At 46.4% G+C, this 24,205-nt stretch overlaps 1 protein-coding gene across 3 annotated transcripts in view; it reads right to left on the reverse strand.

Moving 5' to 3' along the window:
* abca4b (ATP-binding cassette, sub-family A (ABC1), member 4b) overlaps positions 1-24,205 on the reverse strand; it is a 188,486-nt gene that overhangs the window by 104,712 nt on the left and 59,569 nt on the right. For all 3 annotated transcript variants that reach the window (XM_072510537.1, XM_072510536.1, XM_072510534.1), the window contains exons 14-18: positions 17,141-17,317; positions 13,647-13,869; positions 10,850-11,071; positions 8,214-8,418; positions 2,786-2,872 (exon numbers count right to left, since the gene is read on the reverse strand). In XM_072510537.1, coding sequence (XP_072366638.1) covers positions 2,786-2,872; positions 8,214-8,418; positions 10,850-11,071; positions 13,647-13,869; positions 17,141-17,317 — 914 coding nt within the window. The remainder of the gene's footprint in view (positions 1-2,785; positions 2,873-8,213; positions 8,419-10,849; positions 11,072-13,646; positions 13,870-17,140; positions 17,318-24,205) is intronic.

Here is a 24,205-nt window from a genome sequence, read left to right on the forward strand (position 1 = left end):
GCGAAGCCTTCACGCAAAATATATCTAAGGGCAATTATTTCAAACTAACTAGGCCGAGAATGCCCATTTTTCTCAGTTTTCCCCCTCTGTCTTCTGAAGGCAGACCCTGCTGCTAGGGGTAGCCTGTGCGTGTCAGTGGTTCATCAAAGGTGTTGGTTAACTATAGGGAGTCGGATCCTGTTGAATTTTTTGTACATTGTGTCCTTAGCTGGAGCATTCAAACGTCAAGAAAAACTGGTAATTCTATTGTACGCATGCTCACTCATGTCCCAGTTGGACGGTGTGCTAGATAATAGTTTAGAACAAAGAACAAAGAAAGGTACAGCACAGGAACAGGCCCTTTGGCCCTCCAAACCTGCGCCGACCATGCTGACCGTCTATACTAAAATCTTCTACACTTCCGCGGTCCATGTCCCGCTATTCCCATCCTCTTCATGTATTTGTCAAGATGCCCCTTAAACGTCACTATCGTCCCTGCTCCCACCACCTCTTCCGGCAGCGAGTTCCAGGCACCCACTACCCTCTGTGTAAAATACTTGCCTCGTACATTTCTAAACCTTGCCCCTCGCACCTTAAACCTATGCCCCCTAGTAATTGACCCCTCTACCCTGGGAAAACGTCTCTGACTATCCACCCTGTCTAATTTTGTAGACCTCTATCAGGTCGCCCCTCAACCTTCCAGTGAGAACAAACCAAGTTTATTCAACCTCTCCTCATAGCTAATGCCCTCCATACCAGGCAACATCCTGGTAAATCTCTTCTGCACCCTCTCTAAAGCCTCCACATCCTTCTGGTAGTGTGGCGACCAGAATTGAAAACTATACTCCAAGTGTGGCCTAACTAAGGTTCTATACAGCTGCAACATGACTTGCCAATTTTTATACTCAATGCCCCGGCCAATGAAGGCAATGAAGACTGGGTAGTTTGCTGCAAACAATGGTTCGTTTGAGGTTGCGCGGTTGTTTGAAGGCAAGTAGTGGGGGTGTGGGGATGACCTTGGCAAGATGTTCACCGTCATCAATGACGTGTTGAAGGCTGTGAAGAAGATGACGTAGTTTCTCCGCTCCAGGGAAGTACTGGATGACGAAGGGTATTCTGTCGGTTGTGTCCCATGTTTGTCTTCTGAGGAGGTCGGTCCGGTTTTTTGCTGTGGCGCGTTGGAACTGTCGATCGATGAGTCGAGTGCCATATCCCGTTCGTACGAGGGCATCTTTCAACGTCTGTAGATGTCTGTTACGCTCCTCCTCGTCTGAGCAGATCCTGTGTATACGGAGCGCTTGTCCATAGGGGATGGCTTCTTTAATGTGTTTAGGGTGGAAGCTGGAGAAGTGGAGCATCATGAGGTTATCCGTAGGTTTGCGGTAAAATGAAGTGCTGAGGTGACCGTCCTTGATGGAGACGAGTGTGTCCAAGAATGCAACTGATTTTGGAGAGTAGTCCATGGTGAGTCTGATGGTTGGATGGAACTTATTAATGTCATCGTGTAGTCGTTTCAGTGATTCTTCGCCGTGGGTCCAAAGGAAAAAAATGTCATCGATGTATCTGGTGTATAACATTGGTTGAAGGTCCTGTAGTGGGGGTCATCCCCATACCCCCACTACTTGCCTTCAAACAACCGCGCAACCTCAAATGAACCATTGTTTGCAGCAAACTACCCAGTCTTCAGAACAGTGACCACGACACCACACAACCCTGTCATGGCAATCTCTGCAAGACGTGCCAGATCATCGACATGGATACCACTATCACACGTGAGAACACCACCCACCAGGTACGCGGTACATACTCGTGCGACTCGGCCAACGTTGTCTACCTCATACGCTGCAGGAAAGGATGTCCCGAAGCGTGGTACATTGGCGAGACCATGCAGACGCTGCGACAACGAATGAACGGACATCGCGCAACAATCACCAGGCAGGAATGTTCCCTTCCAGTCGGGGAACACTTCAGCAGTCAAGGGCATTCAGCCTCTGATCTCCGGGTAAGCGTTCTCCAAGGCGGCCTTCAGGACCCGCGACAACGCAGAATCGCCGAGCAGAAACTTATAGCCAAGTTCCGCACACATGAGTGCAGCCTCAACCGGGACCTGGGATTCATGTCGCATTACATTCATCCCCCACCATCTGGCCTGCGAAATCCTACCAACTGTCCTGGCTTGGTACAATTCACACCTCTTTAACCTGGGGTTACCCCATCTCTGGATCTGTAAAGATTTAATCACCTGCTAATGCTCGCATTCCAAGCATTGTTTGGCATCTTTGAATTTGTCTACATATGTGTTTCTGGAACAGACCTCTTCATTCACCTGAGGAAGGAGCAGCGCTCCGAAAGCTAGTGACATCGAAACAAACCCGTTGGACTTTAACCTGGTGTTGTAAGACTTCATACTGTGCTCACCCCAGTCCAACGCCGGCATCTCCACATCACAGCAGTATAAATGGCACTCAGCATCTAATGCTTCAAGCTTCAAATTTGACAAGGGTTTAAACAGCTTGCCTGACTTCTTTAAGTGTCCAATAATGATGGGAAAGGGTAAACCATCTCATTACTGTTAGTTAGAGACTACTGGGCTACATTTAAGTGTTGAACTCTGCTCTCCCCAACCCAGGAATGAAGTGAGCTGGCAATATAATCACAGGCTTCCCATACTGGCTGTCTCCGAGATACTCCTGTAAGCTACGCCAGTGTAATTAGGCAGCAACAAGAATCGGTCATGCAGGGAATTTCGACAATGTAAAAAATGCCATTCTGTTCACTCAGGTGCCTCATTTATCTATGAACTCACCATCCGTGGCAGGCTGTGGCTTTTCAGAACCAAACCAGTAGGAGGTCTGTAGTGGAAAATACCAAGGAGAAGGTATTCCGTATTGACCTATAAAGGTGGGAAAGAGTGCACAATGAAGCATGATTAGCGGGTTCTGATTCTTGATTTTGACGACACAAAAGGAAAAGATTTGTCCATCCACCTTTACTGAAGGTGTGGACACTTGCTCCCAGTGACCTCTGTGGGTGAATGTATACATGGTCTGAGAACACAACCAATCTCCATAATGGACAGCGTGACATCCACTCACATCGGGAGTAACCCCTTGGCTGAGGTACTGGAGAGGAGATGGAAATTGTTTCACCTCTACCCCAGGTGCTGTGTGATTTCTGTCCTATCTGCTTTTTTCCCTCACCTGTTTTGCCTTTGCTTATAGGGTGGAGGTGGGCAGTTGGGACAAGATTGGTCATGTGTGAGCAACATTGTGAACATAATGGCCAGGTTTCCTCGGATGACAATTGCCAGTGAGAGGACGAACAAATATTTCAAATGTTAAGCACGGGCGAGCATCTAGCCCATCGTTCCACAAAAGCCCCATTTCAGAATGCTTTTCCCCGTTTTGTTAGAAATGGGGCTGTTTAGCACAGGGCTAAATCGCTGGCTTTGAAAGCAGACCAAGGCAAGCCAGCAGCACAGTTCGATTCCCGTAACAGCCTCCCCGAACAGACGCCAGAATGTGGCGACTAGGGGCTTTTCACAGTAACTTCATTTGAAGCCTACTTGTGACAATAAGTGATTTTCATTTCATTTATCATTTTCAAATGGCAAGCTTACGGTTCTTTCTGATAGGACTCGGCACAGTAGCACGCACTATTCACAGCGCCTGGGACCCGAGTTTGATTCCTGGCTTGGGTCACTGTCTGTGCTGAGTCTGCACGTTCTCCCCGTGTCTGTGTGGGTTTCCTCCAGGTGCTCCGGTTTCCTCCCACAGTCCAAAGATAGGCAGGTTAGGTGGATTGCTCACGCTAAATTGCCCTGTAGTGTCCAAACGTTATGTGGGGTTACAGGAATAGGGTGGAGGTGTGGGCTTAGGTAGGGTGCTCTTTCAGGGGCCAGTGTGGACTCAATGGGCCTATTGGCCTCCTTCTGCACTGTAAATTCTATGATTTTATGACTGTAATGTCACGAAGATAGCAAATCTTCACCTTTGGGCTGGTTCTCCTTAGGATATGCTCATTGGAGTGAGAGAAAGTTAATCTCTCACACACAATCTGCTTCACCTCTGATCTCACTCAGAAGCGGTTCCGTAACCTCTTCCCCTGCCCTCCACAGATAAGAGAATTTAAAAATATATATCCAGTCTTCAATCCTTTATTATTCTTCCTTGACTGGTTTCCCTCTTTGTTGTGACATTCCCAAGGTCCGTGTAGCTCGAGAATCATCATGTTCCACATAGCATTGGATCAACTCCATCAGTAATGCTCCCATTTTGACCACCTGGCTCATTTTAAAATTGTAAATTCACACAAGGACTTTTGAAGCTTCGTAAATTTAATGTATTTTTATGCTTCAGGAATCTAGTTTGGATTTTTGGAGCTGCATGCCATTCTGTAAATGAGTCAAAGCTTTGAAAGTCAATAAGACGACAGACTCAGGTCAACAAATATTGTGTTGGATCAAGGAGACCAATTTCTTTACAGCCAATGCAAGGAAGCAGTCCCCAGGTTTCTGAGAGCAAAGATCAGCAGTTTGGAAGAGAACATCTCTCAATTCACAGTGTGAAAGGGTGGGGTGGTGGTGGTTGGGGGGGGGGGGGGGTGCGCGGGGGTCAACGGATGGTGCTTGCCAGAAATCTTGAAAAATAAAAGTAACATGAGAATCTGAGAAATAGGAGCTGGAGCAGATCATTTGGCCCTTTGAGCCGACACCAGCAGGGGCCGGTTTAGCACAGGGCTAAATCGCTGGCTTTGAAAGCTGACCAAGGCAGGCCAGCAGCACGGTTCAATTCCCGTACCAGCCTCCCCGAACAGGTGCCGAAATGTGGCGACTAGGGGCTTTTCACAGTAACTTCGATTGAAGCCTACTTGTGACAATAAGTGATTTTCATTCATTTTAATTCATTCAGTGGTCTGCGGTGGAGTGATGCTTTGGGCTGCAGTAATGTGCTTAATCATAGAATTTACAGTGCAGAAGGAGGCCATTCAGCCCATCGAGTCTGCACCGGCTCTTGGAAAGAGCACCCTACCCAAGATCAACACCTCCACCCTATCCCCATAACCCAGTAACCCTACCCAACACTAAGGGCAATTTTGGCCACTAAGGGCAATTTATCATGGCCAATCCACCTAACCTGCACATCTTTGGACTGTGGGAGGAAACCGGAGCACCCGGAGGAAACCCCCGCACACACGGGAGGATGTGCAGACTCCGCACAGACAGTGACCCAAGCCGGAATCGAGCCTGGAACCCTGGAGCTGTGAAGCAATTGTGCTATCCACAATGCTACCGTGCTGCCCAATGGTTGGAGTTTGGTGACTGAGGGATTTCCCTGGTGTGGGAATGAGGTGATCTTTTGAATACCATGAGTACAGTCAGGTAAGAATGTACTTCTTTTATCGCTTATTTTGTGGTTCATTGTTTGTGAGGGCTATATCCTGTAACAACGAAGAGCAGGGAAGAAAGGTCCCAGAGTGATTGATATTATTTAATATGAAGTCCTTCCAAAGGTTTAATTTAATTTAAAGGGGTAAGTCATGGCTGGAGAGCTCAAAGCTGTGGTGTGCTCTTCTTGCTCTGTGTGGGAGTCCAGGAACATTGTGGATAAATGTGGTAGAAAAAACAGGAAGGCAGTTTATTATTTGAATGGCTATGCATTGAGAGAGCAGAATGTGCAATGAGACCTGGGTGGCCTTGTACACCAGTCACTGAAAGTAAGCATGCAGATGCAGCAGGCGGTAAAGAAGGCAAATGGTATGTTGTCCTTCATAGTGGGAGGATTCAAGTACAGAAGCAGAGATGTCTTTATGCAATTATATAGGGCCTTGGTGTGACCACACCTGAAGTATTGTGTGCAGTTGTGGTCTCCTTGTCTGAGGAGGGATGTTCTTTCCATAATGCAGCAAAGGTTTACCAGACTGATTCCCGGGGGTGCCTGGACTGACATATGAGGAGAAATTGAGTCAGACAGGTTTATATTCACTGGAGCTCAGGAGAATGACAGGATCTTACAGGAACTTCTAAACTTCTAACAGGACTAAACAGAGTAGATGTAGGAAGGGCGTTCCCGATGGTGGGGGAGTCTAGAACCAGGGGTCACAGTCTGAGGATACGGGGTAGAGTATTTAGGACTGAGGTGAGGAGAAATTTCTTCACCCAGAGAGTGGTGAATCTGTGGTATTCTCTGCCACAGAAAGCAGTTGAGGCCATACATTTAAGGGGAGGTAGTGGCCTAGTGGTAATGTTGGTGGACTAGTAATCCAGAGACTCAGAGTCATGCTCTGGGGACCCGGGTTAGAATCCCGCTATGGCAGATAGTGAAACTTGAATTCAATTAAAACAAAACCTGGAATTAAACGCCGAAAGATGACCATGAAACCATTGTTGATTGTCGTAAAAACCCATTAGTTCACTAATGTCCTTTAGGGAAGGAAATCTGTCGTCCTTACCTGGTCCGGCCTACATGTGACTCCAGACCCACTGCAACGTGGTTGACTCTTAAATGCCCTCAGGGATGGGCAATAAATGCTGGCACAGCCAGCGACGCCCACATCCCATGAATGAATAAAACAAATATTGTATGTTTCCAAGAAGGAGTTATCTACAGCTCTTGGGATGAAAGGGATTAATGGATATTGGGGGAAGGTGGGAACAGAGTATTGAGTTGGATGATCAGCCATGACCATAATGAATGGCGGAATAGACTCGAAGAGCCGAATGGCCTCCTCCTGCTCCTATTTTCTATGTAAGATCATGGCTGGTCCTCGACCACAATCCCACTTTTCCACACTATTTCCATATCCATTAATTATCTTGGGACAATTCACCACTGTTCTGATTATACCCAATGGTTGGACATCCACAGATTTCTGGGGTGGAGAGTTCCAAGGATTCATCCTTTGAGTGAAGAAATGTCTTCTCATCCCAAACCTAATTGATCATTCCCTTATCCTAAACCTGTTATAGTATAAAGGGCTAACGAATGGGACATGCTCATCTATGACATAGATGTTGATGTATCACTGATTTCAGTCAGTTATGCATTAGACTCTTGAGAGCGAGGTTGGAACACCATGCTGACGAGCTATGTGCCTACCCTGTTTAGATGTGGTGCTAATAACCAAGTCATAGAATCATCATAGAATTTACAGTGTAGAAGGAGGCCATTCAGCCTGTCGAGTCTGCACCGGCCCTTACAAAGAGGACTCTACTCAAGCCCACGTATCTATCCTATCCCCGTAACCCAGTAACCCCCACTTAACTTAACCTTTTTTGGGGGGCACTAAGGGCAATTTAGCATTGCCAATCCACCTAACCCGCACATCTTTGGACTGTGGGTGGAAACCGGAGCACCCGGAGGAAACCCACACACACGGGGAGAACGTGCAGACACCGCACAGACAGTGTCCCAGCCGGGAATCGAACCTGGGACCCTGGAGCTGTGAAGCAACTGTGCTAATCACTATGCTACCGTGCTGAATACAATTTGCCTACTAACCAAGTACCACACCTAGAGCCCACAGATTAGAAAGGCCACCTCATAACAACTTGGCCACATTCTAGAATGTCCAGTCAGGGGAAGCATTTTCTCAGCATCGACCATGTCGAGCCTCTTAACAATTTGGCATTTTTCAATTGGACTATTTCTCTTCTAAACTTCGGGGAATACAGGCCTAGTCTGCTCAATTTCTCCTCATAAGACATTTTCCTCATCCCAAGCTGTGTTTGTGCTCATGCCAAACATTATCCATTTGAGTCAAAACTTTAAGAACTTTTGTGTCAATCTTCTTTCCCCTAATCATGTCTCCACACTGTGAGACAGCTTCTACTGTGGACACAAAAAAGGAAACACTTGAGATTCAAATTCAGTCCAAGCACTGGCCAATTATCATGTTAGTTCCAGATTATTTGATTGCAATAAAAAGCAAATGGCAAGACACAAGAAAAAAACAATTACAATGCCCACTGCGGACTATTGGAGATATCCCTAAAGAAGTAAATATAATGAAATTGTCCATCGCATAACAGCAATCAAACTGTTGGACCTTGAAGTGACTGATCCCTTGTATGATTTAAAATATAATTTATATTCTGCTGAATGAGTTGCCACAGTGAGAGGTCCATTGAGTAATATTTGTTTAAAGGCCATCATTGCAACAAAGACATGAGGCTTCTGTAAAACAATAATCTTCTTTTAAGGATGCATTTTCCATTGAATCTCTTCTCAGCTTACCTGGGAATACAGCATCAAGATACCAGGCAAGTACTCCATACAGAAGGGCATCAAAGAGCATCATCTCGATGGAGATCAGCAAATTGTACCCATCTCCCTCAACGGGGCTGGAACAGATATTATCCCACTGAAGTCCCACACCCTGCTCCTCGTAACGGGATAGGTACTCAGTGCCAAAGCCAAACGCCACCGGAGACAGCAAACTCTGAAATTTGAAGAGACGCAAAGACGATTCCGTCATGGCCGCGTTGTTATAATTCTCGTTAACGTCCAACACGGTGTTATAAATTGAACTGTGGTGAAGGATTTTACTGTTCTGTTTCTGGTCTTTTAAATCAAATCACACTACATAATGGTTTTGACGAGAAGCAAACTTTCAAATGCCATTGCTTTGATTCCCTCTGCTCATCCAGAAGAGAAGAATGTTACAATTGGCTCATTTTCTCATACTCGCACCAACACCTCTTGACTGCCAAGAGCTGCGGCTACCCTCAGTAAGAAAGAAATAGCATGGATTAATCTTGAGCCTTTTACGACTTTCAGACATCCCAAAGCACGTTACAACCCATGAGCTACTTCTCAAGTTTAGTTACTGTTGTAATGCATCCAATTTGCAAATAGCACTGTCCCACATGTATCAACGTGGTACTGGTTTAGGGCCGGTTTAGTTCAGTAGGCTAGTAAGCTGGTTTGTGATGCAGAACAAGGCCAGCAGCGCGGGTTCAATTCCCGTACCAGCTAACCCGAACAGGCGCTGGAATGTGGCGACTAGGGGATTTTCACACAAACTTCATACGTGTGACAATAAAAGGTTATTATTAATACTATCCAGATAACCTATTTTTTTGTGTGGGCTGATGGATAAATGTTGGCCAGGACACCAGAAAGAATTCCCCGGTCCTTCTTTGAAATCATGCAAATTATTATGTCCATCTGCAAGAGTGACAGGGGTGTTGTTTTAATGTTTTAAATGGAAGATTGCGCTCCTGATAGAGCAGCTTTCCGTCATCACTGTTCTGGAGTATCAGCATAGATTTTGTGCCCAACCCTCTGGAGTAGGGCTTGAACCATCTGCCTCAGAGACCATCATGGCTATCGGAACAACAGCAACAACTCGCATTTATGTCACATCTTTAATGTTGTAAAACATCACCCAGGTGATTATTGTAGTATAAAGGTATCTGGCATTTCAAGGGTTAATGTGGGACTGAGAAACAATACCGCCCACAGTGTTATGTAACGAGATACATGACCTGAGACTGGGGTCAGTTGTGGACTGGATAGAGACCTGTGCAGAAGCAAGCATGGAGCTTAGGCTATATCCTGTGTACACGTACATTGTTATGTGTTATCAATAAACACTTAATGGTCAGCCGTACAAAACTCAGAACTTCTTTGTGCGACCAGCTGAACATACATCAATTATCAGGCAAAACATCGACACTGAGTCACGTTATGCGGTATTAGGACAGATGACTAAATGTTTGGACAAAGAGGCGGGTTTAAAGGGATGTCTTAAAGGAGGGAAGAGGGGCAGAGAGGTTTAGGGAAGGAATTCCAAAGCTGATTGCCAATGGCAGAATTATTCAAATCGGGAATGTTCTGGAGCCCACAACTGGCAGATATCTCAAAGGCTTGTGGGGTTGGAGGAAGTTACAGAGATAGGGAGGAGTGAGGCCATATGGGGATTTGAAAACAAGAGTGAGAATTTAAAATCAAGGCATTGCCAGACCAGGAATCAATGTGGGTCAGCGAGCTCAGGGGGAATAGACAAATGGGATGTGAGGCAGGTTAGGACACAGACAGTAGCTTTTTGGATGACCTCAATTTTACCTAATGTGGACAATGGGAGGTCAGCCAGGAGAGCATTGGAATGGCCGAGTCTAGAGGTAACACAGGCACGGACAGGGGAAGAGCTGAGTCACAGGTGGAGTCAGCAGATATTACAGTGGCAGACATAGGCAGTTTTTGTGATGGGGTGGATGTGAGACTGTGTGTTCAGAACCTCTCTTCAGGTTCTGATACAACACCGAGATTGCTCAGCCTCAGACATATTCCAGGACGAGGGTGGAGCCAATAGTTAGGAAGCAGTATTTGTGACGGTGACTGAAGACAATGGCTTCAGTCTCTCCAATGTTTCGCTGCAGGAAATTTCTGTTCATCCATTTCTGGACGTCAAACATGTAATGTTACAAATCAGAGTTAGTTGAAGGGCTGAGAGTAGTGATGATAAGATGGATCTGGGTGTTTGGAACATACATAAGAAGGTTAAGAAGGATAGATCTTTGGGAGACTCCAGAGGCAGTGATATGGGTGCAGGAACAAAGTCATTGCAGGTGATTCTCTGGCTATCATTATATAGCTAAGTATATTTGTAAGTAAAAAAGTAACATAGCCACGACATACTTAATACATTAATGATACCACTGGAATGAGTTTGCGAGGTTAGGACAGCAACTCTGGATTATTTTTCAGGTGTATAACACAAGCTCACCTCCTCTGTAGCATTGAAACCTATAAATGGACACTCTAAAACACCTTCCACGATCTGTGTCTTGAATGCCTTTGTTCCGGAGTCAATGTGAATCGGTGTGGAATTATTCAAAGATTTAAATGTTTGAATCCATTAAACTTACCGCGGCCAATTTCATGTTTGTGGTCATACGGTCCTGCCACGCATAGCAGAGGATGTGAGGCAGGTAGAGGGTGAAGTAAATTATCCCACTACAAGCTGCAGCCAGATTAGCCTTGGAGAAGAAGACGCTTAGCAGGAAACATTGCATAATGGTGGCCACAGTAAACACCAGGAGAAACGCAAAGAGAAGGAAAGAATTGCTGTAGTGAAGCACATTTCCTCTCTGTAAGGGGGAAAAAAAACACGTGAATAAAGTTGTGGAGGATAATAGGTGAGTAAGACAAACTCCTAGAGGTTGAGAGAAAGATCACAGCAGCAAACACTCAGAGATTGGCCCTGATAACAACACATATTACACAGCCTGATCTGTAGCCATTTAAAATAAATATACAAAAGATGAATGACAAAATAAGGTCTAATGCCATGACATCGATGGTGCTAATTAAACTCAGACGTCATACTCAGACAGGTATTTTTAAAGGACGGCACTTGAAACAGTGGTTAGCACTGCTGCATCAGAGGACGCGGGTTCGAATCCCGGCTCTGGGTCACTGTCCGTGTGGAGTTTGCACATTTTCCCCGTGTATGGGTGGGTTTCACCCCCACAACCCAAAGATGTGCAGGGTAGGTGGATTGGCCACACTAAATTGCCCCATAATTGGGAAATAATAAATTGGGTACTCTAAATTTATAAAAAAGAAATTATGTATGTTTGTTTGCAGGATAAAGGTTGGATAAAACTTGATCCATGTAATTAATAATAACATGGGGGCAGGATTTTCCAGCCCTTCCTGCCAGTGGAATCTTCCGGTCCCACTGAAGTCAAATTCCCCCTGCCCGCCCTCCGTGGCAGCTTCCCTGGCGACAGGGCAAGCGAGCCAGGAAAAGGCCGGTAGACTTTGGCAGGATGAAAAGATCCCGCTGGCGGATACCAGCTCGCTGCGTTCGCTGCAGGAAAACCCGTCGGGGTGGGCTGGAAATCCCGGATGAAAGACTTTTAAGAGCTGAGAGTTGGATCAATCTACAATCTTCTCTGTTATGATATATTAACTGAAGCTTCATCGATATATTGTCTTGTTCAACTGTCATCTTTTGCATATTTCAAAGACCGCCGAATCCAGGTCACCTGAGGCCATGGACAATGAGGCGGTTAAAACCTACCTGGGCCATCCAATCCTATGAAATGCTCCAACCAAGGGTCACCATGGCAGCATTATCATCTTGGAGTTGGAAGATTGTGGCTTCCAGCCAACTCTGAAATTGATATGATCGAGCTCGGAGTACTCTGTGCAGGACTGAGGGGGTGCTGCATTGTTTCAGTGGAGACATTAAACCAAGATCAAAGCTACCTGTTCTGATGGATGTAAAAGATTCCATGATGCTATTCAAAGAAGGCCAAGGAGCCCCCAAACAACACCACAGGCACACAACAGAAATCTGATTAACTGGTGGGTCATTTAACTCACGGTTTGCAGGTCATAGAACCATACAGTACAGAAGAGGCCCTTCGGCCCATCAAGCCTGCACCAACAAAAAAAACCACTCTAATTGACACCAGTCCCACTTTCCAGCACTTGGCCCATCGCCTTGAATGTTGTGACATTCCAAGTGCTCATCCAAGTACTTTTTAAAGGTTGTGATGTTTCCCGTCTCTGCTACCCTCCCAGGCAGCGCATTCCAGATTCCCACCACCCTCTGGGTGAAAAAGATTTTCCTCAAATCGCCTCTAAACCTCCTGCCTTTCACCTTAAAACTCTGCCCCCTTGCTATTGACCCTTCAACTAAGGGGAACAGCTGCTTTCTCTCCACCCTGTCCATGCCCCTCGTGACCTAATACACCTCAATCAGATCCCCTCTCAGCCTTCTCTGCTCCAAAGACAACAACCCGAGTTTATCCAGCCTCTCGTCATTGCTAAAATGCTCCATCCCAGGCAACATCCTGGTGAATCTCCTCTGCGCCCTCTCCAGCTGAATCACAACCTTCCTTCTCGCATGGTCTTTGCAAGTGATGTGTTATGTACTCTGGGATAACACAGGCTGCAACTGGATGCAGCTTTCACCAAAAGATACTCCAGACCTTGAAGTTAGTTCAATCTGATTTATTGAACCAGTAGCACAGTTAGCACAGTTCTCTATGAGTTCAACTCTCTGCTAACCTAAGTGTGGTTACTCTGTCTGACTGGACCAGACTAGCTCTTAGCCACGTGCTGGAGGTGTGATAATGTGCATACACCCTGGCTCACTCCGTAGATGTTCATCAGTGGAAAGAGGTGGAGTGTGAGTGCCTCGTGCCTTTTATAGTGAGATACCATCCCTGAGTGTCCTGCGTGCTCATTGGTCATGTCCTATTCTCTGTGTTCATTAGCTGCCTGTCTGTGCCTGTCTGTATATCATTATCTGCATGTCTGCATATCATGACAGCAAGGTGATTGCTGTGTTTGTCCACAAAAGTAATTAATTTACTGTGAAGTGCTTAAGAGCATCTTGTCAACATTAAGATGTTCTACATAAGTGCAACGTGATTGGATAGAACAAGCAGCCACTTGGGTGTCTGTCTGAATTTGAGTGTCTCCATCTCCACTTTTCAGATTGCCACCATTTGGTGAGGGTTTTGGCAACAATGCAAAATCACGCTTCAAATAAAGGAAACTATCCATCAATATTAATTCCCTTGCGACATAGGAGAACAGCTAGCTACCACTGTACTCAATCACCACCTGCATTCACGTTTTCATCTTGTACATGCCTGGTATTCTCCGAGGGTAAATGCTAAATTGTGTTGTTATCCGAATTCTTACCATAATCACGATGGTCGCCAGCACTGTACTGGCCGCCATCATGGTGAAGCTGTCGATGAACCAGGTGACCCAATGCACCCAGTTACTGACTCCCATGATTTTCAGGGTCTCTTTCAGCCTCATCTCCTTCTCAAGCACAATGCTCTTCACAATCATGGAGACGGAGTAGATCCAGGAAAGCACCATAAACATTGGGAAGCAGCGGGTTAATGCCAGCATGAAGCTAGGGGGAAAATCAGCAGGGGAGTTGGAAGTTTGGAAGGAAAGTGGGCAGGGGCAGCAGGAAAATGGCAGTAGAAAAGTATTTAATGAAAAAGATGAGACATGAACAAAGATATAAAATTTATTAAACATTAACATATCAGTAGCCATAATTGTCCACTTATTTATTTTCTTTGCCCTTTTCTGATTCAATCCTTTTGTAAAAATTAATTTTTATGGGATGCAGGCATCGCTGACTAAGCCTTGTTGCTGTGGTGATCTCTATATGTGCATGTACACAAGGGGTTACTGTGTAATCAGTAGCACCACATGATCACTAGAGGGCCGGACTAACAGGGGTATAAAAGGCAGCCACAGTGAGTCTCTCTCTCTCTCTCTTGGGTGCACGGTGATCATAGCAACAGCAGACTAGCTTGGATGGCCAGTGGAGTTACGTATAGTTACCATAGTTAGGTCTTGTTAACCTTATCATTAGTATCAAAGTTAAAGTAAAGAACTCATGCAGTCATTGTTATAGTTACTCAATAAACCTTTTGTTACTCCTGGAAGAGTTTGAATCTTCTTCATCGGGATTCGAAATACCTCATCGCTAACCATGTTACCTACCAGACAGGTAACAAAACAGGTGGGATTCCTTTTTGTTATAAATTGAGAATACCCAATTATTTTTTTTCCAATTAAGGGGCAATTTAGCGTGGCCAATCCACCTAACCTGCACATCATTGGGTTGTGGGGGTGAAACCCACGCAGACACAGGGAGAATGTGCAAACACCACACAGACAGTGACCCGAGCTAGGATCGAACCCAGGACCTAGACAGCAGTGCTAACCACTGCACCACCATGCCATCCCATTTGTTCCCATTCCTAATTGCACTTTAGAAGGTGGTGGTGGTGAGCTATACTCTGCATCCCTGAGGTGCAGGTACACCTACCAGATTTTGACACAGCGACAGTGAAGGGACAGTGATATATTTCCATGTTAGAGCGGTCAGTGACTAAGAGGGGAACCTCCTGCTGGTGGGGTTCACAGGTATCTGCTACCCTGTTCCTTCTAGATGGTCATGAGTTTGGAAGGTGCTGTCTGAGAAACATTGGTGAGTTTCTGCAGTGCATCTTGTAGATGATACACAAGGCTGATACTGTGTGTCGCTGGTGGAGGAGGTGACTGTTTGTGGAAAGAGTGCCAATCAAGCGGGCTGCTTTGTCCTGGATGCTGTTGTGCTTCTCGAGTGTTGTTGGGAGTTGCACTCAACCAGGCAAGTGGGGAGCATTCCATCACACTCCTGACTTATGCTGTAGATGGTGGACAGGTTTTGGAGAGTCAGGAAGTGAGTTGCTTGCGGCCAAATTCCTAGCCTCTGACCTGCTTTCGTGGCCACAGTATGGCTGGTCCAGTTCAGCTTGTGGTCAATGGTCACCCCCAGTATGTTGATAGTGGGGGATTCAGTGATGGTACCACTTCAAGGACTGGTTCCTCAAATGCTTTTATCAGCCAACCAGCTTTCACACAACTAATTCAGATTCTATTATTCCTCACTGCAAAGGCCATGTGGGTCAATCTCAAATATTTTCATTGCACCATAACCCATTTTACTTTCATTTTATTGAATAAAATCATACATTTTTATGATTAATTCAAATCAAATTACTTGTGAACTAATTTTTAAAGACCATTACATTTTCTAAAATAGAAACAGAAATATTCAGCAGGTCAGGCAGCATCCAAGGCAGCAGAAACAGAAATATTCAGCTGAACTTAAAGCTTCCACTTTCGTCCCGAATTCCGATGAGCAAACTCAGGCACTTGACTGGACAGCCTTGAGTCATCCCTGGGTTTTGGGACCTGACTGGCAGAAATCCCTCCGCCCCCCCCCCCTCCCCCCGCCCCCACCCTCCCAAAAGATGTCAGCCTATCAGAGACCGGCCGTTCTCCATTGCCAGCAGCATCACCAGGAGCATTGGCTACTGCTGGTCATACAGTGCGGCCTTTACCAGAGATCATTGTGGGATCCCTGGTGAGAGGCGAGTGGAGCAGCTTGGGGGTCACTGACAGGTGGGGGGGGAAGGTGTCTGATGCAAGGGCAGGGGGCTGGCTCGCAGCTCGCAACCCCTTCCCGATGCTGGGTCCCTCAATTGGGCACTAAGTGCCCTAGGAGGGACCCCCCTAAGGGAAGCCATTGGCAAACTCAACAGGGTTTGCTGGTGGCCTTCAGGAGGCACAGGAAGTCCATGTGGGATTGGGAGAACGCCAGAGCCACCACTAATTCTCAGAGGGTTCAGGTATGATGACCTTTACCTGGCTCAATAATGAGCCTAATTAGCCAGCGGGTGGGATCCTCGCCTCAGCCCAATCCCATCCATGACTTAACAGATTCAGTTCCCCACCGGTGCATATGCAATGCACACCACCCATGGATTATGTGGGCCTGCTTGCCGTCTAACCCAATTTGTCAGGCTCCATTAAACCCCAGCCAATGGAGAAGGTGTATGACCTTTCATCAAAAGGCAAAGGTCAAAGGTCTGAAATGTTAATTATGTTCCTCCCAGGGCAGCACGGTGGCGCAGTGGGTTAGCCCTGCTGCCTCACGGCGCAAAGGTCCCAGGTTAGATCCCGACTCTGCGTCACTGTCCGTGTGGAGTTTGCACATTCTCCCCCTGTTTGCGTGGGTTTCACCCCCACAACCCAAAGATGTGCAGGGTAGGTGGATTGGCCACGCTAAATTGCCCCTTAATTGGAAAAAATGAATTGGGTACTGTAAATTTATAATTTAAAAAAAATTATGTTCCTCCCTCCACAGATGCTGCCAGAGGTGTATGACCTTTCATCAAAAGCCAAAGGTCAAAGGTCTGACATTTTAATTATGTTCCTCCCTCCACAGATGCTCCACAGATTTCCAGCATCCACAGTAATTTGCTTTTGTACCACATTTTCTAAACTTGTGTCACAGGATAAATGTCTTCAAGAGTTGAAGTACCAGGTGACGGGTGGTTCATGATGTGTTTCAGAATGGCCACTACCTTGCATAGGAGCCATTCCAGAATATGCTTGACTGAAAGACCACCATGGCAGTGTGTAGGGGCTAATTAATGGTTTTCACGCTCCCAGGGGTGAACCTCATGTCTGAAAATCAGGTCCAAAAATCTTAGGCAGCTTGCGCCTCGATGGGTGAATCTTGCCGCCAGAAATAACTTGCAAAGTTTTGAAGTTCGAACAATTTTTTTAAAAACGAGGGAACTTTCAATTAAAATGCCAAATTTGACTTTACTCACATGTCATCAACAAAACAGGGATATGGCATCTGCTGGACATAGATCCCTGATGGCACCTCAATGTTGGTGTGGGTCTTGATAATTCCATGTTCAATCATGTCTTGTAAGTAAGCAAAACCTCCCCAGATGTAGCGCATGTCCTCTACTGGGTCAGCTCTTGGGCCTGGATCCCAGTACCTGAAGGAGAAACATTTATTGTTTCTATATAGCATATAGAATACTCGGCTCTGTATGGCTAAGCCCACCATGCCAAGGAATAACAGAAGAGGCCCTTTGGCAGCAGGAAATAAACCAATACGCCACCATTAAAAAACACTTCCTCATCACAGATCCCACAGCCCACCCATGTGGCTTCAACCTGCCATGCCAACGCTGGGCACTCCCCAACCATTTCCACACTGACCAAGACCTTTGTGCAGCAAATGGGCACAAATGGGGCCTCGCAGGAAACCTGGACTGCAGCTGTGGTGCATCCCAATCAATGACTCACATCATTGAAAACTGCCCCCTGATAAAATGCAGCGGAGGGCTCAGAGAACTCCATCGAACCACTGTGGAAGCTACTGTCTGCCTTGGTGATTACTGCACACACACACACACAAAAAAATAGAACTAATATTGAAGTAAATAGGAGGTCACGGGGGGAGGGGGGTTAATTCAATTTTTCATTATCTCTTGTTGAACAACAGGCCTACACTTATATCTGATCACCCAATAAATCTACTGTTTGTGAAGAATAAGGGATGCACAGCATGTTGGGATTCCATGCTAGGGTTGGATTTTACACTCCTCTGCCAGTGTTTGAAGGCAGGGGGACACATGTAAAAACCAGGACGTGGCCTTCCCATCACCCCGGACCTGTCTGGAGTTTCATGGGTGGCGGGCAGGGATGCGGGGGTGGTATCAGGTGGCCCTTACACCCTTGGTCCTGTTGAGGCCTTCACTTAAGGGCTTCATTCTACTCGCAGTGGACGGAGGCCAACTCCATGAGAAAAGCTCAGCAGCTATAGTTGCGTGGACTGGTGTCTGAAAATGAAGTGGCGGGGGAACTTCCTTTATGGGCTCCCAGGGCCACACTGCTCGCCCCAACCCCCACCCCACGCGTCATCCTCCCTCCCCAGTCATCACCCTTAGCCTCCGACTAGACCCTTGAGCCTGGCTCCCCAAGACCCCCAAGCCCAGACTTACCTGGGTTCCTTAGCATGGTGAGACTGCCTGCAGTGCCAGTAGTCACCACCGCTCACAGCTGGCGCCGTTGGGACTACAGAGTTGTCAGCCACCAGGCAGCTCTCTCAGACATGGCAGAAAGGAGCAGGAATCTCTCTTAAACTAATTAACGCCACTCCCATCATTACATTTCTGCAGTGTAGCTGACGGGATGGTGGACAGGCTCTTCCCTGATATTTTAGCTGGGGATGGGGAGGGGAGCATAGTGCCTTGTAAAATCACCCATGTATTTCTGTCAGCTAAGTCATCAACCACCAGGACTGTTACCCCATTCTCACCAACAGTCTGGACAGAGGATCTTTAAGGGAAAAGACGGTTTGTGACAGAGTAGACAGGCATCCGAAAAATTTACTGAATAGGTGGGTCATAAGACCACTTTCAAAGATGGCGTGAGAAGTCGAGGGGCGGATAGATTTACTGAAGAATGTCAGAGATTTTTTGAGATGTCTAGACTATCAACAGTGGTGGGCACAGAAAGCAAGCGACTCAATAAACGGGAAGATATTGAGAGGGGTTGAGGAAATGAGAGGCATTGGAGTGCATGTCCACAGGTTCTCGAAGATGGCAGGACAGGTGTTAGATTTGGAGGTAGGTGAGCACTTTGGTGATAGTGACCACAATTCGATTACGTTTACTTTAGTGATGGAAAGGGATAGGTATATACCGCAGGGCAAGAGTTATATCTGGGGGAAAGGCAATTATGATGCGATGAAGCAAGTCTTAGGATGCATCGGATGGAGAGGAAAACTGCAGGGGGTGGGCACAATGGAAGTGTGGAGCTTGTTCAAGGAACAGCTACTGCGTGTCCTTGATAAGTATGTACCTGTCAGGCAAGGAGGAAGTGGGCGAGCAAGGGAACCGTGGTTTACTAAAGCAGTCGAAACACTTGTCAAGAGGAAGAAGGAGGCTTATGTAAAGATGAGACATGAAGGTTCAGTTAGGGCGCTCGAGAGTTACAAGTTAGCTAGGAAGGACCTAAAGAGAGAGCTAAGAAGAGCCAGGAAGGGACATGAGGAGTCTTTGGCAGGTAGGATCAAGGATAACCCTAAAGCTTTCTATAGATATGTCAGGAATAAAAGAATGACTAGGGTAAGAGTAGCGCCAGTCAAGGACAGTAGTGCGAAGTTGTGCATGGATGCCGAGGAGATAGGTGAGGTGCTAAATGAATATTTTTCGTCAGTATTCACATAGGAAAAAGATAATGTTGTCGACGGGAATACTGAGATTCAGGCTACTAGACTAGAAGGGCTTGAGGTTCATAAGGAGGAGGTGTTAGCAATTCTGGAAAGCGTGAAAATAGATAAGTCCCCTGGGCTGGATGGGATTTATCCTAGGATTCTCTGGGAAGCTAGGGAGGAGATTGCTGAGCCTTTGGCTTTGATCTTTAAGTCATCTTTGTCTACAGGAATAGTGCCAGAAGACTGGAGGATAGCAAATGTTGTCCCCTTGTTCAAGAAGGGAAGTAGAGACAACCCCGGTAACTATAGACCTGTGAGCCTTACTTCTGTTGTGGGCAAAATCTTGGAAAGGTTTATAAGAGATAGGATGTACAATCATCTGGAAAGGAATAATTTGATTAGAGATAGTCAACACAGTGTTGTGAAGGGGAGGTCGTGCCTCACAAACCTTATTGAGTTCTTTGAGAAGGTGACCAAACAGGTGGATGAGGGTAAAGCAGTTGATGTGGTGTATAAGTTTTAAAGTACTGGTGGACAAGGATAAGAGTGGTCCGAGGATGAATGTGCTAAATTGGGGGAAGGCTAATTATAACAATATTAGGCGGGAACTGAAGAACATAGATTGGGGGCGGATGTTTGAGGGCAAATCAACATCTGACATGTGGGAGGCTTTCAAGTGTCAGTTGATAGGAATACAGGACAGGCATGTTCCTGTGAGGAAGAAAGATAAATACGGCAATTTTCGGGAACCTTGGATGACGAATGATATTGTAGGCCTCGTCAAAAAGAAAAAGGAGGCATTTGTCAGGGCTAAAAGGCTGGGAACAGACGAAGCCTGTGTGGCATATAAGGAAAGTAGGAAGGAACTTAAGCAGGGAGTCAGGAGGGCTAGAAGGGGTCATGAAAAGTCATTGGCAAATAGGGTTAAGGAAAATCCCAAGGCTTTTTACACTTACATAAAAAGCAAGAGGGTAGCCAGGGAAAGGGTTGGCCCACTGAAGGATAGGCAAGGGAATCTATGTGTGGAGCCAGAGGAAATGGGCGAGGTACTAAATGAATACTTTGCATCAGTATTCACCAAAGAGAAGGAATTGGTAGATGTTGAGTCTGGAGAAGGGGGTGTAGATAGCCTGGGTCACATTGTGATCCAAAAAGACGAGGTGTTGGGTGTCTTAAAAAATATTAAGGTAGATAAGTCCCCAGGGCCGGATGGGATCTACCCCAGAATACTGAAGGAGGCTGGAGAGGAAATTGCTGAGGCCTTGACAGAAATCTTTGGATCCTCGCTGTCTTCAGGTGATGTCCCGGAGGACTGGAGAATAGCCAATGTTGTTCCTCTGTTTAAGAAGGGTGGCAGGGATAATCCCGGGAACTACAGGCCGGTGAGCCTTACTTCAGTGGTAGGGAAATTACTGGAGAGAATTCTTCGAGACAGGATCTACTCCCATTTGGAAGCAAATGGACGTATTAGTGAGAGGCAGCACGGTTTTGTGAAGGGGAGGTCGTGTCTCACTAACTTGATAGAGTTTTTCGAGGAGGTCACTAGGATGATTGATGCAGGTAGGGCAGTAGATGTTGTCTATATGGACTTCAGTAAGGCCTTTGACAAGGTCCCTCATGGTAGACTCGTACAAAAGGTGAAGTCACATGGGATCAGGGGTGAACTGGCAAGGTGGATACAGAACTGGCTAGGCCATAGAAGGCAGAGGGTAGCAATGGAGGGATGCTTTTCTAATTGGAGGGCTGTGACCAGTGGTGTTCCACAGGGATCAGTGCTGGGACCTTTGCTCTTTGTAGTATATATAAATGATTTGGAGGAAAATGTAACTGGTCTGATTAGTAAGTTTGCAGACGACACAAAGGTTGGTGGAATTGCGGATAGCGATGAGGACTGCCAGAGGATACAGCAGGATTTAGATTGTCTGGAGACTTGGGCGGAGAGATGGCAGATGGAGTTTAACCTGGACAAATGTGAGGTAATGCATTTTGGAAGGGCTAATGCAGGTAGGGAATATACAGTGAATGGTAGAACCCTCAAGAGTATTGAAAGTCAAAGAGATCTAGGAGTACAGGTCCACAGATCACTGAAAGGGGCTACACAGGTGGAGAAGGTAGTCAAGAAGGCATACGGCATGCTTGCCTTCATTGGCCGGGGCATTGAGTATAAGAATTGGCAAGTCATGTTGCAGCTGTATAGAACCTTAGTTAGGCCACACTTGGAGTATAGTGTTCAATTCTGGTCGCCACACTACCAGAAGGATGTGGAGGCTTTAGAGAGGGTGCAGAAGAGATTTACCAGAATGTTGCCTGGTATGGAGGGCATAAGCTATGAGGAGCGATTGAATGAACTCGGTTTGTTCTCACTGGAACGAAGGAGGTTGAGGGGCGACCTGATAGAGGTATACAAAATTATGAGGGGCATAGACAGAGTGGATAGTCAGAGGCTTTTCCCCAGGGTAGAGGGGTCAATTACTAGGGGGCATAGGTTTAAGGTGAGAGGGGCAAAGTTTAGAGTAGATGTACGAGGCAAGTTTTTTACGCAGAGGGTAGTGGGTGCCTGGAACTCACTACCGGAGGAGGTAGTGGAGGCAGGGACGATAGGGACATTTAAGGGGCATCTTGACAAATATATGAATAGGATGGGAATAGAAGGATACGGACCCAGGAAGTGTAGAAAATTGTAGTTTAGTCGGGCAGTATGGTCGGCACGGGCTTGGAGGGCCGAAGGGCCTGTTCCTGTGCTGTACATTTCTTTGTTCTTTGTTCTTTGTTCTTTGTTTTGTATATGGATTTCAGTAAAGCGTTTGATAAGGTTCCCCATGGTAGGCTACTGCAGAAAATACGGAGGCATGGGATTCACGGTGATTTAGCAGTTTGGATCAGAAATTGGCTAGCTGGAAGAAGACAAAGGGTGGTGGTTGATGGGAAATGTTCAGACTGGAGTCCAGTTACTAGTGGTGTACCACAAGGATCTGTTTTGGGGCCACTGCTGTTTGTAATTTTTATAAATGACCTGGAGGAGGGCGTAGAAGGATGGGTGAGTAAATTTGCAGATGACACTAAAGTCGGTGGAGTTGTGGACAGTGCAGAAGGATGTTACAAGTTACAGAGGGACATAGATAAGCTGCAGCGCTGGGCTGAGAGGTGGCAAATGGAGTTTAATGCAGAAAAGTGTGAAGTGATTCATTTTGGAAGGAATAAAAGGAAGACAGAGTACTGGGCTAATGGTAAGATTCTTGGCAGTGTGGATGAGCAGAGAGATCTTGGTGTCCATGTACATAGATCCCTGAAAGTTGCCACCCAGGTTGAGAGGGTTGTTAAGAAGGCGTATGGTGTGTTAGCTTTTATTAGTAGAGGGATTGAGTTTCGGAGCCATGAGGTCATGTTGCAGCTGTACAAAACTCTGGTGCGGCCGCATTTGGAGTATTGCGTGCAATTCTGGTCGCCGCATTATAGGAAGGATGTGGAAGCACTGGAAAGGGTGCAGAGGAGATTTACCAGAATGTTGCCTGGTATGGAGGGAAGATCTTATGAGGAAAGGCTGAGGGACTTGAGGCTGTTTTCGTTAGAGAGAAGAAGTTTAAGAGGTGACTTAATTGAGGCATACAAGATGATCAGAGGATTGGATAGGGTGGACAGTGAGAGCCTTTTTCCTCAGATGGTGATGTCTAGCACGAGGGGACATAGCTTTAAATTGAGGGGAGATAAATATAGGACAGATGTCAGAGGTAGGTTCTTTGCTCAGAGAGTAGTAAGTGCGTGGAATGCCCTGCCTGCAACAGTAGTGGACTCGCCAACACTAAGGGCATTTAAATGGTCATTGGATAGACATATGGATGATAAGGGAATAGTGTAGATGGGCTTTAGAGTGGTTTCACAGGTCGGCGCAACATCAAGGGCCGAAGGGCCTGTACTGCGCTGTAATGTTCTATGTTCTATGACAGGTGGACAAGGTGGTCAAGAAAGCATATGGGATGCTTTCCTGTATTGGGCGAGGTATTGAATGCAAAAGCAGGGATGTAATGCTGGAATTGTTTAAAACGCTGGTTAGGCCACAGCTGGAATTTTGTGTCCAGTTCTGGTCACCACATTACAGGAAGGACATTATTGCTCTGGAGAGAGTATGGAGGAGATTGCAGCTATGAGGAGAGATTGGGTAGACTAAGTTGTTAGAGCAGAGGAGGCTAAGGGGTGAAATGAATAGGGGCCAGACAAGGTAGACAGAAAAGATATGTTTCCCTTAGCGGAGGGGTCAGTTACCAGGGGCTTAGATTCCTAAAGTTAGAGGGGGCATGAGGAAAAGCCAGAGGGTGGTGGGTGTCTGGAATCCACTGCCTATGTTGGTGGTTGAGGCAGAGACTCTGAACTCATTTAAAGGCACTCGGATCTGCACCTGAATTCCTGTAACCTGTGTGGCTATGGACCAGGTGCTGGAAAATGGGAATGACGTGACTGGCCGGTTTATTTTTTCTCCTTTTTGGGCCGGCACAGACAATATGGGCTGAAGGGCCTCTTTCTACACCGTGACCTTTCGATGCTTCTTTGGTCACAAGACTGGAGAGCGTGGGAACACATAGGACTGGAGGAGATGGCAAAAGCAGAACGAGTGAAGCTGTGGAGGGATTTGTGGATGGACAGAACAGGTGAATTAACAAGGCTG

This window comes from Scyliorhinus torazame, chromosome 7, assembly GCF_047496885.1.
Source record: "Scyliorhinus torazame isolate Kashiwa2021f chromosome 7, sScyTor2.1, whole genome shotgun sequence".
Lineage (NCBI taxonomy): Eukaryota > Metazoa > Chordata > Chondrichthyes > Carcharhiniformes > Scyliorhinidae > Scyliorhinus > Scyliorhinus torazame.